The following is a 17,370-nucleotide window of genomic DNA, read 5'->3' as shown; positions in this document are numbered from 1 at the left end:
CTTCCAATCCAGCTCTCTGCTGTGGCCTGGGAAAGCAGTGAAAGATGGCTCAAGTCCTTGAGCCCCTGCACCCACCTGGGAGACCAGGAAGAGGGTCCTGGCTCCTGGCTTCGGATCAGCGCAACTCCAGCCATTGCGGCCACCTGGGGAGTGAACCAACGGATGGAAGACCTTTCTCTCTGTCTCTCCCTCTCACTGTCTGTAGCTCTACCTTTCAAATAAATAAATAAAAATCTTTAAATAAATAAATAAATAAAATTGTGGGGGAAAAAAAACCCTGTGATTTCAGGTTAAATGTTAAATTCAGGGGCAAGTGTTGTGGCACAGTGGGTTAGGACTCTTGCCTGAGACACAGGCATCCCATATGGGCAGCAGTTCAAGTTGCTGTGCTTCACTTCAATTAAAGCCTCCCACTAATGTGCCAGAGAAATCAGCAGAAGAAGGCCCAAGTACTTGGGCCCCTGCATCCATGTGAGAGACGTGGAAGGAGTTCCAGGCTCCTAGCTTCAGGCTGGCTCAACCCTGGCTGTTGCAGCCATTTGGGGGAATGAACCAGCAGATGGAAAATCTCTCTCTTTCTCTCTACCCCTCTCTCTCTGTAACTCCGTCTTTCAAATAAATATATATTTAAAAAATAATTAAAATTTTAAAATGTTTAGTTCAACCATTCTGATTGTCTTTTTCTGTTTGTCAAAAATGGCTAGAGATGTACAATTTCATTTATTTCTTCCTGGCCCCACCTGTGACAATCTCTCATCCCATGTGGGCCTCACTTCTGTAGCTCTGTCACAGCTGCCACTTGACATTCGCTGATGCAGCTGTTTGATCAATATCTTATCTTCCCTAGGAGACTGCCAGGATCACAAGGGCAAGAGCCATACCTGCTTTCCTGCAGCACTGACTCATCTCTGGGCACTCAAGTTTCTGTGCACACAATAAATGAAAGAATGAATGGAAGAATTTAATTTTCAAATTCCAGGACATAGGACCAGCAAGTGTAAAAGCCTTGGAGGCAGGCATGACCATGGTAAGTTCTAGGAACAGAAAGAAAACCACTGTGGCCAGAGCTTCCTAACTGCAGGCCCTGGAGCTGGAGAAGAAGCCATGGAACAGTTACAATCAAATATCAAAGGGCTGGGGTTGGCACTGTGGCTCAGCAGGTAAAGCCACTGCCTGCAGTACCGGCATCCCACATGGGTGCCAGTTCAAGTTCTGATCCAGATCTCTTCTATGGCCCAGGAAGGCAGTATAAGATAGCCCAAGACCTTGGGCCCATGCAACCGTGTGGGAGACCTGGAAGAAGCTCCTGGCTCCTGGCTTCGCACCGGCGCAGCTCCAGCTACTGCAGCCATCTGTGGAGTGAACTGGCAGATGGAAGTCCCCTCTCTCTCTCTCTCTCACTGCTTCTGCCTTTCTGTAACTCTGCCTTTCAAATAAATAAAAAAATAAATCTTTAAAAAATATATCTAAAGGCCAAGTACATGTTAACAAATACAGACTTATGGGGCAGGCATTGTGACACAGGTTAAATTACCACTTGGGACATCTACATCCCATATCAGAGTGCTAGTGTGAGTCTCATCTATTCCACTTCCCATTCAGCTTCCTGCTAATGTACCTGGAAAGCAACAGACAACGGTTCAAGTATTTAAGTTCCTGCTACCTATGTGGGAGACCTGATGGAATTCCTGGCTTCTCGCTTCAGCCTGGTCCAGTCCCAGCTGTTGTGGTTATTTAGGAAGTGAACAAGCAGAGAGAATATCTCTCTCTCTGCCTTTCAAATAAACAAACAAGCTAACATATATATATATATATATATATATAATATATATATAACACGTATAACATAAGTAAATATATTACATATACTCTCCAAGTTATGAATCAGCATATATTCTCAAAACTATTTTTAACCTCAGGCATTTTTGGATGGTCATGGTTCATCTTCTCTGTAGGAGCACTTTAAGTTTTAAAGAAGGATATAGAAAACTCTTTACTTAAAGAAAAAAATATGGTGAAATACTCATAAAGCTAGTTGCACTAATTTGTAGATACAAAGCCAACATTCGTGGCTCCCATGAATAGCAACTGAATGACATCATAATCAAGAGCTACACAGTACACTTTTAAAGCTTATTCATCCAAAATATTTAAAGGGAAAGGGACTAAGTAGACAAAAACTTGTGATCTACAGAGGTTCCCTAGAACCAGAAAATACTGTGAATCAGCTTGTCCTTAAATAACACATATAGCCAACACTAACTATAAACAACATATTGGACTTGGTGGCATTGAGGGAGGTAAACAGGCTATGTAACTAGCTTTTCCACAGCATGTGTTTTTATGAGGCTACAAAGTTGGAGGACACAGGTACCAAAGGAAGAGGCAGCTGGCTTAGATTAACTGTGTTTGTGAGAAACACACATCAATTTTTAAAGTTCCATCTGCTATAATAATCTATGCTATAATGAACAGCCTCCCAAGTAATTTAAAAAACATTCACAGGTTTGCTTTAACAAGTGTTTTGCCTTTTTCTTTTGAGACTCTGCCCCCTACAGGAGATGAAGTGTTCCTACCTGAGAAAAGAAACCAGTATGCCACAGCGCAGTGTCAAGTAGGATGAAACGCACTGTGTGTATCACAAGGCCACTGTATATAACACTTTCTGATGGAAGAAGGGTCATTTAAAAGAATTTCATTGTTCAGTCATATTTTTTTTAACTCTGGGATCTATCACACGATGATCAATTGGGACTGACTCCTCCACCCCAGATAGAAATCCACCTGTGCCCCATTCAGAATTCCAAATGCAAGGCGAAGGTAAAAGCTGAGCAGAGCAAAAGAGCTGTAGGCTACACTACGCTATTCCCTGAATTCCCTTCTTCTACCTTTCCCCAGCCTGTCCTCCAACTGCCAGATTTCAGGAGCACCAAATTCAGACAGCAAAGGAAGGCTTCCTATCACTCAAGCCTATAGCAGCTTCCAGGAAGAGCTACTCCTGCCTGGTACCTGCTACTTCTCTTCTACTTAGCTCCCTTCTTCCTATCTCTTATATTCACCTGGGTCTTTTTCCTCTTTTCATTTCACTGACTGCTGGGTGCCCTGGGCTTGCTGAATGGTACCCTCTACCTGCATCTCTCTTTCCTTTGAGGATAGTAAGGCTACTACTACAGTGAAGAATGCGGGCAATGCACTCTCCACTAGGAAGCAAACCTAGTGAAAAAGGTGAATGAGGTGACAAATAGGTGACCACCTCTGTGTATCATCCCAGGCATTTCTTCCCCTTTTACTATAGTTTCTTGATTCAGCAGTTCCCATCTCTATCCAGAGAACTAAGCTGAGCTGTTTTCCCTTATTCCAACAACAGCAGATTGATGGTCTAATCAGCAAACTTAAGCCACAGGTGTATATAATTCTAGGATGTCCACAGAGTAAGCACTTGGTGAATTATTACTGAATGCCTAGACTATGAAATATAACATATGAACCAGTAAAATTAAGACACAAAAATATCAATAATTTCTAAACAACTCAATAAACTGCTAAAACTAGTGTGTCTTAATTTCAACCACTTACCAAAAGTAGCTGGCTGACTTATCACAAGGTGTCCTGCAGCACCTCACTTAGTAGGGCTTCTTAACCAACTCCATGTTTCCAGCCTCTGCAATCCCACCCTTCAGCTCTCTACTCTGTAGTCCCAGGGACCCTCGGGTCAAAGCAGGGATGATTTACATGATCCAATCCCCATTTTAGGTAAATTATTTTTCAGTAAAAAGGCCAGCATCAGAACAAACCTAAATATAAGACATGGATTTCATTTTGCTAATACCTTTTTTTTTTTTTAATGCAGGAACAAGAATAAAATTGTAAACGTGGTCTTAGCTAGTAGTGAACTTCTTGTTCTTTTTTTTAAACAGCACATATAAAGCTAATGGGCTTGAAACCTTCCAAATCAGCCATCTGCATGGTAAACTGCTGTTACACATTGTGGGGTTTAGTGAAAGGGAAATAAATTTGATTTAGTTTATGGCAGACGTATAGATCTGGTTTAGTGAGGATTTTTTTCCCCTCCTATTTTATGTTTTTGGGGAAGATAGGAAGAACGGGGAATAAAGGACAGAAGCAATAATGAGAATTTAAGAAATAACATATATGGAGGCCAGTGCTTTGGCATAGAAGGTTAAGCATCTGCCTGTGGCACTGGCATCCCATATGGGCGCCGGCTTGAGTCTCAGCTGCTCCACTTCTGATCCAGGTCCCTGCTGATAGCCTGGGAAAGCAGTAGACTATGGCCCAAGTGCTTGGGCCCCTGTACCCATGTGGAAGACCCTAAAGAAGCTCCTAGCTCCTGGCTTCAGATCGGCTCGGCTCTGGCCTTTGCCACCACTTGGGGAGCAAACTAGCAGATGGATGATCTCTGTCTGTCTGTCTGTCTGTAACTGTCTCTCAAGTAAATAAATAAATCTTTTAAAAAGTCACAGATTTGTATCAATTTAAAAAATTAAAATTAGGGTCTATGGTTCATCTCCTGGCTGATCCAGTTTTCTGCTAATGGCTTGGGAAGGTAGTAGAGGATGACTCAAGTGCTTGAGCCCCTGCCACCCAAGTGGGAAATCCAGATGAAGCTCCCGGCTCCTGGCTTTGGCCTGACATAGGCTTGGCTGTTGCTGCCATTTGGAGAGAGAACCAAAGAGTGGAAGATCTCTCTTTCTGTTTCTCCTTCTCTAACTCTGCCTTTCAAATACATACATCTTTTTTAAAAAATAAGAATTAAAAAACTGAAATATTACTGGCCTTGAACTCCACTTTGTGTCTCACCCTCACACAGCAGTTCCGGAAGTCCCAGGCTTTCCCATGATGAGGCACAGGCCCACCATGACTCAGAGGCCATTTGCTGAATAATCACCCACCCTGCTTTTAGCCACTTCTATGTCTTCTGTCAAGGCTTACTTTAGATTATACCTTAACAGGATTTGACAAGGTCACCATCAGTGATAGTTATTGAGCACATTTGCCTTGCCTGAGGAGTGTCTGTTGTCAGCTTTGAACCCAAATGTCTCATATGAGACAATCTGTGACATCCATGTTCACAGTGACCTTTATTCAAGAAGGCAGAAAAAATGGGATTGCAGCCAAGGCAAGAAGCCTAAATTCTAGTCTGGTTAGGTTTTGGCCAAGTGACTGATGCAGTGGGGGGGGCGGAGGATCATGGCTGTTTCTGTTTTCTTTTTTCAGTGGCACAGTGAAAACAGACAGATGTTTTAAAAAGCAACTCCTTGGAGGAGAGATGCCTTTTATGAACACATTGTATCGCTTCTTGGCCTTTTGGCTAAGATCAGGTGTATAAACCCATGGCAGCTACAACTGTTCTATCAAAGAGCTCTTTAAAGTGAAATCATTCGATCACGAGATTCAGGTTGGTTCTTTACTGAGCTTTAGACTGAAAATTGGCTTCATACCTGCACATTTGAAACTCTGTGCGGTGAGCCCTCTTTCCAAAGACAAAGTCGTCAGGATGCTCAGGAAGCTGGTGGTCACGGACTGGCGCTTGTTCTTCCTGAGCTCGATCCCGCCAGGCTGATCCTTGGGTTTGTTCCTCAGTGTGACCTGCAGATTTTGCTCTGAACTCCTTGCTGTGTTGGCAGCCGTTTTCAGAGCCTCCATCCACTCCTGAGCCCTCTGCTGGGTCTCAGCTCGGAGGCGGAGGACATCCTGCGGGAAAATGACTTGAAAGCAAGAGTCACACCCATCCAGGTTGTCCATCTGGACAGCCAGACACACGTCCACATTGTAGCTGAGCAGGGGGTCATCGTCCAGCTTGCCGGGATGAAAAGCCATTAGGTAGGACCTGCTCAGCACAAATGTGAATGCCTTCCAGTTGTTCTGGACGGTTAGCCTATAGAGTGTCCCTGACTTGAGGATGTTTTGGTACTGCTTGGGATTATCCGAGACAGAGGATGGCGGCGGCAGCCCATTGGATTTCTTCTGTAAACAATGGCTGTGGGTACAGTCAACATGATGGCCAAGCCCTGGAGAGTTTGCCAGCTCATCCTGACGTCCCACAGAACCAGGCACAGCAGCATGCACAACTTCCCACAGCTTCTGCCCCCAGTCCAAAGCCTCCCACGGTGACTCTGCCTTTAGTTGTAGCTGGGTGTTGTCATACAGAACGGTATCCACCATCCTGGCCTCAAGGTTGCCCAAAACAGAAATGCTCTGGAAATGTGAAAGCTGGTACGTGGCATAGAGGTTTTGATTCCCACTGCTGTCAAGGCTGTAGAAGTATAAGTTGTAGGGGGAGAGTTCTGCGTAACAGCTTTGCCAGTAACTGTCATGGTCCTTCCTAATCTCCAAGTATCCCTTTTTCAGAATGTTTGGGAATGTTTGCTTGTGTTCTAGAAAGGAGAAAAAAAGTATTAATTAGTTATAAGATGGTAGGTATAGGAAACCAAACAGATTAGGGTTGACATCTTTCTGGTTCCAACTGAACAAAGTACAAGGAGTACAAGCAGTACAATTCTTTTTTTTTTTTTTTTTTTTTTTTTTTTTTTTTTTTTTTGACAGGCAGAGTTAGACAGTGAGAGAGTCAGAGAGAAAGGTCCTCCTTTTTCCATTGCATCACCCCCCAAGTGGCCGCTATGGCCAGCGCTGTTGCGGCCAGCGCACTGCGCCGATCCGAAGCCAGGAGTCAGGTGCTTCCTCCTGGTCTCCCACGCGGGTGCAGGGCCCAAGGGTCTGGGTCACCCTCCACTGCACTCCCGGGCCATAGCAGAGAGCTGGACTGGAAGAGGAGCAACCGGGACAGAATCCTCTGCCCCGACCGGGACTAGAACCGGGGGTGCCGGCACCGCAGGCAGAGGATTAGCCTAGTGAGCCGCGGCGCCGGCTGCAGTACAATTCTAAGATGATTCCTAGTTGGCAAGATGTAACTGGTAAGAATCCCAGATCTAAAAAACTGAACTGGGAAGGAATTATAAGTACAGGAGTAAGCATGGAAGCATGCAAGGTCATGTCATGCAGAGGTCTATGTGTAAAACAAAAATCCTGGAATAACCATGACTGCTTCTACCTTGTAGAACCACACTAGCAACCAACCACACTTTCCCAGGATTCCTGGTTTTAGGTCACATTCTACAGAGTACTAAATAACAAAGGAAAACTTTCCTTCTGCCATCAGACCTAACACCCTGCTCATACTCTTCTCTTCCTTCAGTTAGGTCAATGGAAAAGAGAGTGCATAAAGTGTGCTGCTCACAAGTCCCAAGTCTCAGGCATCTCCTGGCCCTCACATCCAGTTCATAGGCCTTCTACCAGTTAGCCAGTTTGTCAGACCTGACCTGACTAGCTCACTTTTTACATCTCTGTTATGATGGCAGTTTTCTCTCTGAGCCTGACTGCTAATGCTGTCCATTGGCTTGCAACTCTCCTTTCCACTGCTTCAGCTGGGGCCACACACATAGCTCCCTTAGAAAGTGACTTGTGACTCCCCAACTCCTACCCCTGCCTCACCTGCACACACATGCCCCTGGGTCAGTATCTGGTGTCCCTAGGATATAATTCCTGTCTCACAGGCTTCTATCAGATTGTATTAAAAAAAAAAAAAAGATTTATTATTTGATAGAGTTACAGAGAGAGGAGAGAAAGACAGAGATCTTCCATCCTCTGGTTCACTCCCTAAGTCGCCACAACAGCTATAACTGGGCCAGGCTGAAGCCAGGAACAAGGAGCTTCTGGGTCTCCCACGTGGGTGCGGGGGTCCAAACATTTGCGATATTCTCTGCTGCTCTCCCAGGCACATTAGCAGAGAGTTAGATAGGAAGTGGAACAGCCAGGACTTGAACTGGCACCCCTATGGGATGCTGCCCACATATGATGCTGGTGTTGCAGGTGGCAGCTTTACCCACTACACCACAACACTGGCCCCTATCAGGCTGTATTCTAACAGTTTATGTAGGGGCCGGTGCTGTGGCACAGCGGGTTAATGCCCTGCCTGAAGCACCAGCATCCCATATGGGCACTGGTTCTAGACTCAGTTGCTCCACTTCCAATCCAGCTCTCTGCTGTGGCCTGGGAAAGCAGTAGAAGATGGCCCAAGTCCTTGGGCCCCTGCACCTGCATGGGAGACCCAGAAGACACTCCTGGCTTTGGATCAGCGCAGCTCCGGCCATTGCGGCCAATTGGGGAGTGAACCAGTGGATGGAAGACCTCTCTCTGTCTCTGCCTCTCCTCTCTCTGTGTAACTCTGACTTACAAATAAATAAATATTTTTTGAAAAAGTTTATATAGATGTCTAAACAGAATAATTTACAAAGTTTTTTTTTTTTTTAATATGCCCTTCCTTACTGGACAATGAGCTCCACTAACAGCAGAGTGAAGTCTTCCCTTTTATACTTTTATCACAGTATGTAGTACAGTGCCTGGTACACAGCAAGTGCTTAATTAGGTACTTGTTAAAATGGAAACAAAACTCACAGCATAATTCCCTAAACACAGTAGGTATAATCTGGTTCTCTTTCTATTTTCTCCTTTCTCCTCAGTTGCACAAGCTTATCTAGCCATGCCATCTCTAATCATTGATTAACTGCAACACATACCAGTTTAGTACTTTAATAAAAGGCGACTGTTACTTGAGAGACTTCCTGAGACTTTTATCAGACATGAAAATGATATCCATGACAGAGGGAGTACTCCACCCTGCTAGAGATGTTGGTTTCAGAGATGTTTCTAAATTGCTTTGCTGACACACATTGAAGACTGTCATAAACTAATTGAGTCATGCCCTAAAGAAGACAAATCACATCCCAAAGGGTATGGTTTCTGCTTCTGGCTAAAGAAAAAGACTGAAACAGATCTAGATCTTAAAAATAGAAGTCAAAAGAGAAAATGAGAGAAATGACGCAGAGAAAAACCAATTTTACCTGTTTTACATCTCTGATCCTGACATTCATTAGTATTTGTGCGGCAACTCAAGAGCCATTAATTTCTTGCAACCCACACTAATCCCTTTGTAAGAAGAGATAATGGATGGCCACTCTCAGGTTATCTTTATTTTCCGATAATGCAGTGTTGTTACAGACGCTATGGCTGCCTCCCCATTTCTCATTTTCATCAACATTGATGACGGCTCTACCTTTTCAGTAATAAGATTTACAACCATGTCTCCTTCTATACCAGCCCTCCTGTGACCCAGCAGCTCAGCCATGCATCCTTGAGTAAAGTAAAAACCATCCCTCTTGCTTTTAGCCAGAAAATTTCCTCTCCTCTTACCTCCCTGAGAGCTTTTTAGAACAACTACCATGAATTAGAAATTCTACTTTAATTGGGTCCTGGCCAGTGTAAGGTGGGTGGTAGATGACAGCATGAGTGTACTAGTCCTGCCAGTGAATCTTCAAGTCCCCTCACTTCCTAAAAGCAGAATAAGGATCAAGAATGCATTATTATTATTATTATTTTGACAGATTGAGTGGATAGTGAGAGAGAGAGAAACAGGGAGAAAGGTCTTCCTTTACCATTGGTTCACCCTTCAATGGCCGCTGCAGCCGGCACGCTGCGGCCGGCGCACTGCGCTGATCCGATGGCAGGAGCCAGGTGCTTCTCCTGGTCTCCCATGGGGTGCAGGGCCCAAGCACTTGGGCCATCCTCCACTGCCCTCCCAGGCCACAGCAGAGAGCTGGCCTGGAAGAGGGGCAACCGGGACAGAATCCGGTGCTCCGACCAGGACTAGAACCCGGTGTGCCGGCGCCGCAGGCGGAGGATTAGCCTATTGAGCTGAGGCGCCAGCAAGAATGCATTATTTCGACATGGTTTTCCAACTCAACAAGCTGTGGTTCTGATCTCTGCTGCCCCAGTTCATCTTCAGTCCTCTCAAGCTGGTATGTTGGACAGAAGATACAGAGTGCTAATCATAGGAAATGGCCTACTCTTACAGGCTCTAGTTTCTACTGTAATTTCTTGAAAAATAAGAATCAAGAAGAAGAAGACAGCAAATATGACTGAGAAACTATTCTCTTGGGCTATCTACTGCTTTATGGGTGACTAGATTTATTGACAAATCAGATGTATATATTTAAATCTAAGCTTTCTTTTTTAAAAAAAGTTTATTTTTATTTATTTGAAAGCAGAGGAAGAGAAAGAAAGAGAGAGAGAGGGAGGGAGAGAGGGAGGAAGGGAGGGAGAAAGGGAGAGAGAGAGAGGCTGACACTGCAGTATAGCAGGTTAAGCCGCTGCCTGCAGTGCTGGCACCCCATCTGGGCACCGGTTCAAGTCCCAGCTACTCCAATTCCAACCCAGCTCTCTGCTAATAGCCTGGAAAAGCAGAAGAATGGCCCAAATACTTGGGCCCCTGTAACTATGTGGGCAACCTGAAAGAAGCTGCTGGCTCCTAGCTTTGGATCGGCCCAACTCCAGCTGTTGCAGCCATCTGGGGAATGAACCAATAGATGGAAGATCTCTCTCTCTGACTCTCTTTCTCTCTCTCTCTAACTCTGCCTTTCAAATAAATAAATAAGTCTTTTAAGCGAGAGATCTTTCATCGAATAGTTCACTTTCCAAATGCTTGCAACAGCTGGGGTTAGGCTAGACTGAAGCCAAGAGTCAGGAGATCCATCTGGGTCTCTCATATGGGTGACAGGGACTCAAATACTTGAGCCATTACCTACTTCCTCCCAGGGTGCACACCAGCAGGAGGCAAATCAGAAGTAGAGGCAGTACTTGAACCCAGGTGCTCCAATATGGGGTGCTGGGAGCTTAACCCACTGCACTACAAGGCCTACCCACCTAAGCTTTCTTTAATCTACCACAGTTCTTTTGTTTCCTAAGACCATGTCATTCAATTCATTGAGTTAACCCCACACATATTAAAAAAAAAAATAGATTTATTTACTTATTTCAAAGGCAAAGAGAAAGAGAAACAGAGACCTTCCTTCCACTGGTTTACTCCTCATATGGCTCCAGTCTGTGGTTGGGCTACTCTGAAGTCAAGAGCCAGGACTTCATCCGGGTTTCCCATGTGGTTGCAGGGACCCAAACACCTGGGCTATCCTCCACCACTTTCCCAGGTGCACTAGCAGGGAGCTGGATTCAAAGTGGAGCAGCTGGGACTCAAACCAGGACCCACATGGGGTGCCGGCACTGCAGGCAGAGGCTTAGCCTTTTATGCAACACAGCCAGCCCTTCCACACATATTCTTTTAAAGCATTCAGTATTACAAATGAATAAATAATCTTGATCTTAACTAATATAAATTATTAAGATAGAATCATTAACAAGATTTTCACTATTTCCAATAACTATACCTATGCATGACATACTGAAACCACAGGACAGAAATTCCTCATAAAAAGAAAGCAACTCTTATTTCTCCTTTGGTTTCCACTCTGGATAGAAAGAAGACCTGGTTCAGCTCCTCCTCAATGGAGATCCTGGCATACTCTCTTCCTTGTCTTTACAGTACCCAGAGCAGTGGCATCAGGATAACAACCACAACTGACTGAAGAGGAAGAAGGGAATTTCCCATCATGCCCCTGATTCACTTCCTTATTGCCTGACCACAAAGAGTTCCTCTTTCACTATCACTTCCTCTATCTATTCTCAGGAAAGTTTCTATTCTCATCACCAACTGCTACCATCAAGGTCTAGTCTTCGTTCTTCCTGGCCATTTTGGTCACTGCTATTAAGCTGTTTTCTCAATTTCTCATGGCCCTTTCCACACCCTTCCCCAGGACAAAACTCTTCAGTTTTCAGGGTGTCACATGATCCTCAGCTTAGCCTTAAATATTTCATTACAGCAAATCACAAACACACTAAAGAGCATGTAGAAAAATAAAAATGAACACTGGGTACTCATCACTCAGCTTCAAAAATCAAGTTTCAGCCATTCTTATTTTGTTTCTTCCACCCCTCTTCTAACTCTCCATTTTTATTTTATTTTTGCTGGTATATTTGAAAGCAAATCACAAACATTCTAACATTTCACCTGAAAATATTCCAGCATTTATCTCCAATTCTAATATATATAATTCTTCAAAATATATATGACACCATTCTCACCACCCAAGTTAGTAATTCCTTATTTAGTACTCAGTCTGTCTAATCTTTCCTGAAAACATTTTTTCTTTTTTATTTATTTGATAGGTAGAGTTATAGACAGTGAGAGAGAGAGACAGAGAAAAGTCTTCCCTCCGTTGGTTCACCCCCCAAATGGCTGCCACAGCCGGAGCTGCACTGATCTGAAGCCAGGAGCCAGGTGCTTCTCCCGGTCTCCCATGCGAGTGCAGGAGCCCAAGCACGTGGGCCATCCTCTACTGCCCTCCCGGGCCACAGCAGAGAGCGGGACTGGAAGAAGAGCAACCAGGACTAGAAACGGCGCCCATATGGGATGCTGACGCTGCAGGCAGAGGATCGGCCAAGTGAGCCATGGTGCTGCCCCTGAAAACATTTTTTAAACTACAGGTGATTTGTATAAGTTAGACTCATACATTGATTGGGTGATAATGTCTTTTAAGTTTCTTTAAATTTTTAAAATTGATTTATTTTGAAAGAGAAAGAGAAAGGCCAGCACTGTGGTACTGCAGGTTAAAGCCCCAGCCTGCAATGCCAACATCCCACATGGGTGCCGGTTTGAGTCCTGGCTGCTCCTCTTCCAATCCAGCTCTCTACTATGGCCTGGGAAAGCAGTAGAAGATGGCCCAAGTCCTTGGGCCCCTGTACCCGCATGGGAAGACTGGGAAGAAGGACCTGGCTCCTGGCTTCGGATCGGCGCAGTTCCGGCCATTGAGGCCATTTGGGAAGTGAACCAACAGAAGGAAGACCTTTCTCTCTGTTTCTCTCTCTCACTGTCTATAACTCTACCTCTCAAATAAATAAATAAAATCTTAAAAAAAAAAAAAAAAAGAAAAGAAAGAAAGAGAGAGAGAGAGAATCTTCCATCCACTGGTTCATTCCCCAGGTGACCTCAACGGCCAGTGCTGGGCCAAGCCAAAGCCAGGTTCATCCATGTCTCCCATGTGGGTGGCAGGGGCCCAAACACCTTGGCCATCCTTCACTGCTTTTCCCAGGCTATTAGTAGGAAACTAGATTGGAAGTGGAGCAGCCAGGTGTTGAGCTGGCACCCATATAGAATGCCGGCATTGCAGGAGGCAGCGTTACCTGCTGCACCACAATGCCAGCCTCTAAGTCTCTTAACATTTACAACAGTTCCCTCTTCTTCCATTTCTTATGCTATGTATTTGTTTAAGAAATTGGTTTAATTGTCCTGTAGAACCTTCCACATTCTGGATTTGGAAAAGTATATCTTCAAGGTATTGCTTAACAGTTCCTGTTTCCCATGTTTTCAGTCAAATGCTTCTGGGATCAGGAGCTTTTGTTTTGGTTTTTTTCCAAGATTATGTCACAAGTGGTTGTCCCACTTTAAGAGATGTTAAAATTGATTGGGGAGTCGATAAGATATTAGCCCTGGGCATCTATCATACAAGACACCACTCGTCAAGATTCTCCAGTTAGCTGACCTGATTGCTGTTTCCATTACTCACCCCTTCCCAGCCTTCTCATTTTCTTATTACTTCCCCACAAGCATTTCCCTTCATCTCTGTTGCCCGTGTTCTCCTCAGATGAGTCAGTCTGAAATTTCACCTATCCACCTGAAGTCCTTCTTCATTCCCCTAGTTGAAAACAGCCATCCTTTTCTGAGCCTCCGTGTCTGTACCACTCTGATGACTCCTGTCACTTTGGTCTTATGTTTCAAAAACTATTTCATATATCAAATATTTATTAAATTTCATAAAAAAAATATTTCAAAATGCCGGCATCCCATTTTGGGCATCAGCTCGAGTCCTTGGCTGCTCCACTTTCAAATATTTATTAAATTTCAGAATAAAAATATTCCAAAATCAATAAAGAAAAATTGGAAAAGGCTGGCTCAACATCTTGCATCCAGAATCCTCCTGCCCAGACTCTATTGTGTAACATTCATAAATATAAATATATATGGTAAAATAATTAGGAGTGGTTACATATATTAGCAGATATAATTATTGAACCACTATGCACTTTCAATTTGCTTACTTCATGCAATTTTACCTTTTTTATTTATGTTTTTAAGATTTATTTATTTGAAAGGAAAAGATACAAGGAGACATCTCTCATCTTCTTGTTCATTCCCCAAATGCCAACAACAGCTGGGGCTGGGCCAGGCTGAAGCCAGAAGGAACCCAGGATTCAATCTGAGTTTACCAGCTGATCAGCAGGGATGAACTACTTCAGCCACCACCTGCTGCCTCTGAAAGTGTGCAGTAGCAGAAAGCTCTACCAGAACTGATGTCAAGACTTAAACCAAGGCATGAAGGTGTTCCAAGCAGCACCTTAACTGCTGGAACAATGACCACCTGCGATACTGCCTTTTTAAATACACCTTTTCCCGGATGACAATAAATGAAAGGTTTAGGTAGTCTAGTTTACTAAGAAAACCTGGACTTTCTGAGTCAGTATAATGAACTGACCCAGAAATAGGACTGTGAAGATCAGGCATTAGTTGGAAAGGAAGACAAGGAGTGCATTTTAACCTTTCCAAAGAACTCTAAAGTCCACGTGGTGCCAATATTCCAAATCAAAACTATCTATGAAAATTTAAAGGAAATACTTAAATTCTTATAACAAGATTAATAAATAGAAAAGAAAGCCAAAATGGAAAGTGGATGAACTCCTGATAGTACTACAGGGTACTCTGGACAGGCCCATCAGGACTGCATTTTGGGCAAATTTCAGCAGGTACATTACCCTTCTTTCAAGCTTATATATCATTCTTCTCAGTTTCTCTACAAGTTATCTAGGCTATAGTTAGCTAGAAAGATAGATGATTTTAAGATCTGAAAGTCTAGGGGCCTGCGCCGCGGCTCACTAGGCTAATCCTCCGCCTTGTGGTGCCGGCACCCCGGGGTTCTAGTCCCGATCGGGGCGCCGGATTCTGTCCTGGTTGCCCCTCTTCCAGGCCAGCTCTCTGCTGTGGCCCGGGAGTGCAGTGGAGGATGGCCCAGGTGCTTGGGCCCTGCACCCCATGGGAGACCAGGAGAAGCACCTGGCTCCTACCTTCGGATCAGCGCGGTGTGCCAGCCGCAGTGCGGTGTGCCAGCCGCAGCGCGCCGGCCGCTCCGGCCATTGGAGGGTGAACCAACGGCAAAGGAAGACCTTTCTCTGTCTCTCTCTCTCACTGTCCACTCTGCCTGTCAAAAAATAAATAATAAAAAAAAAGAAAGTCTAGGAAACAAGGTTTATAACTGTTAATAGGCTTAATGATGAGGGAGCAAAGCAATCTGACACCCATTTACTGAACACCATCTTTGCGCAAAGCAAGGCACTAAGCTTTGTTGAGGACATAAAGGTGACGTAAGTTCTTAAGGTGCTTACAATTTGATTTAAGAAGTAACTTTAATATGAGACTTCAACATCAATATAAATTGATTATCTCAAGATAAAAGGAAAACCACAGTGTCACTGCAGAACAAAGACACTCCTTTGATTTTGCTTTGCTTCACTTACAGCCAACATCAATGACCTGTACTCAACTGCTACAGTCTCTTGACGTGTGGATCCTATTTCCAGCTTTCCAGGCTACAATGGCACTTGTTTCACCTCATAGCTCTGGCCCAGGTGCCACCAGTACTACACTGACAGCGTACAGTAGGAGAATGTGATCCAACTTCCTCAGAGACATGGAGCCCCCTAAGAATCTTCCAATCACCTGCTACCTGACTCTCTTCTCCAAGACTGTATGTTTGTCAGTGGTTAGGTACAACCTCTGGGCTTTGAGACTCTGCTCTAGCCCACCCCTTGCCTAGAGGAACAGCTCCTCTTGGCATTGTCTCAACCAGAGACAGAAGGCAACTCTCATTGACTGCCTGGAACTCTGTACTGAGAAAGATGCTGAGATTCACCTGGACGTAGTGGAAAAGAGTGCCGTGCAGGTGCTGAGGTGGATAAAGATGCATATCTGCCCTCTGGTTTTAGGCTCTTTTTCAACATAGATCTTTACCTTCTTTGACTCTAGATACCAATTCTCTTCTACAAAAATAACATCCTAGGCCACTTAGAACCCTTAATCATAAAGTATTTACTAATCTCAACTTTGTATTCTGTTCTTTACACATTTTCTCCATCTACCTCACAAACTGACCATCCATTCCAATTTTATGAGGGCCTTCAAGACAAAACCCTCCCATCTCACCCCTGAGAAGCTCTTCCTGTTCTACTGGATTTCTTCCCCCCTCTAAATTCTGTGGTCAACAGTTAAAATATATTTTCTCTTTGTGAAAATCACTGATTCTGGATCATCAATCTCATCTATATTCTCTATTTAAACTGACCTTTTTTTTTCTTTTTCTAAAATTTTTATTTGCTTATTTATTTGAGAGGGAGAGAGAGATAACACATAAACATGAGAGAGTTCCTATTCATTGGTTCATTTCCCAAATGCCTGCACCAGCCACAGCTGAGCCATGGTTGGGTCAGCCTGAAGCCAAAAGTGAAACTCAGTCCAGGTATCCCACATAGATGGAAGGGACCCAAGTACCTGAGCCATCATAACTGCTTTGAAAGATGCACATTGCCAAGAAGCCGTGACAGACAGTTGAGCCAGGACTTGAACCCAGGTACTCTGATAGGGGATATGGGCATCCCAGGTGGCAACTTAACTGCTCAACAATGCCCACCTCAAGTCTAGCCTTCTTGAGCAAGACATGGAAGGGCTAAGAAGGGTGAATAAAGATTCACGGCATTCAGACTATAACATATCTTTAACCTGACAACTCATTCTTTTATTCATTCAATGGATCCTAAATACAATTTCCAGAATAATGCTTCCATAGTATTTTAACTCTCCAAACACCTAATTTCACCATCTCTGCTTCTAAGCACTGTAGGGGTTCCTTTATATATATTACACTGGGCTTCACTTTAACATCACACTCATTAACATCCTGCAGAAGTGCCATAGAGCACCAGTGGTTAAGGCCACAATTGCTAGAGTCAATCAACCTTGGTTGGAATCCCAGCTCAGGCTCATTGGTTGTATGTGCCTGGGCAAATTACTCTCAATAATGAGGTCTCAGTTTCCTTATGTTTATAGTAGGCTATAATAATAGAACCTGTGTCATTGTACTGTTGTGAGGAAGAAATAAGGGGCTCTTAGAACAATGTCTGACACAAAATAACTGTTCAATAGATGCTTCCTGCTTTAATTTTTAGTCTCAGAAGAAACTTCTAGTGTCCTTGTTAAAGCTGACCCCCTTAACTCTATTACTTCTCCAGACCCCTTCCTCTATAAAACATTCAAATCCTTCCTTTATTAATATTTTTTCCTCTAACCCTCCATATCCCAAG

General features: G+C 44.0%; 1 protein-coding gene across 7 annotated transcripts in view; it reads right to left on the bottom strand.

Annotated features, from left to right (window-relative positions):
• The window catches only part of PLEKHM3 (pleckstrin homology domain containing M3), a 227,145-nt gene that overhangs the window by 167,346 nt on the left and 42,429 nt on the right, over positions 1–17,370 (bottom strand). For all 7 annotated transcript variants that reach the window (XM_070070294.1, XM_070070295.1, XM_070070290.1 and 4 more), the window contains one exon: positions 5,460–6,395. In XM_070070294.1, coding sequence (XP_069926395.1) covers positions 5,460–6,395 — 936 coding nt within the window. The remainder of the gene's footprint in view (positions 1–5,459; positions 6,396–17,370) is intronic.

The sequence above is a fragment of the Oryctolagus cuniculus genome, chromosome 3 (assembly GCF_964237555.1).
Source record: "Oryctolagus cuniculus chromosome 3, mOryCun1.1, whole genome shotgun sequence".
NCBI lineage: Eukaryota > Metazoa > Chordata > Mammalia > Lagomorpha > Leporidae > Oryctolagus > Oryctolagus cuniculus.
The sequence above is the reverse complement of the archived record's forward strand: the minus strand, read 5'-3'. Positions and strand labels throughout refer to the sequence as shown.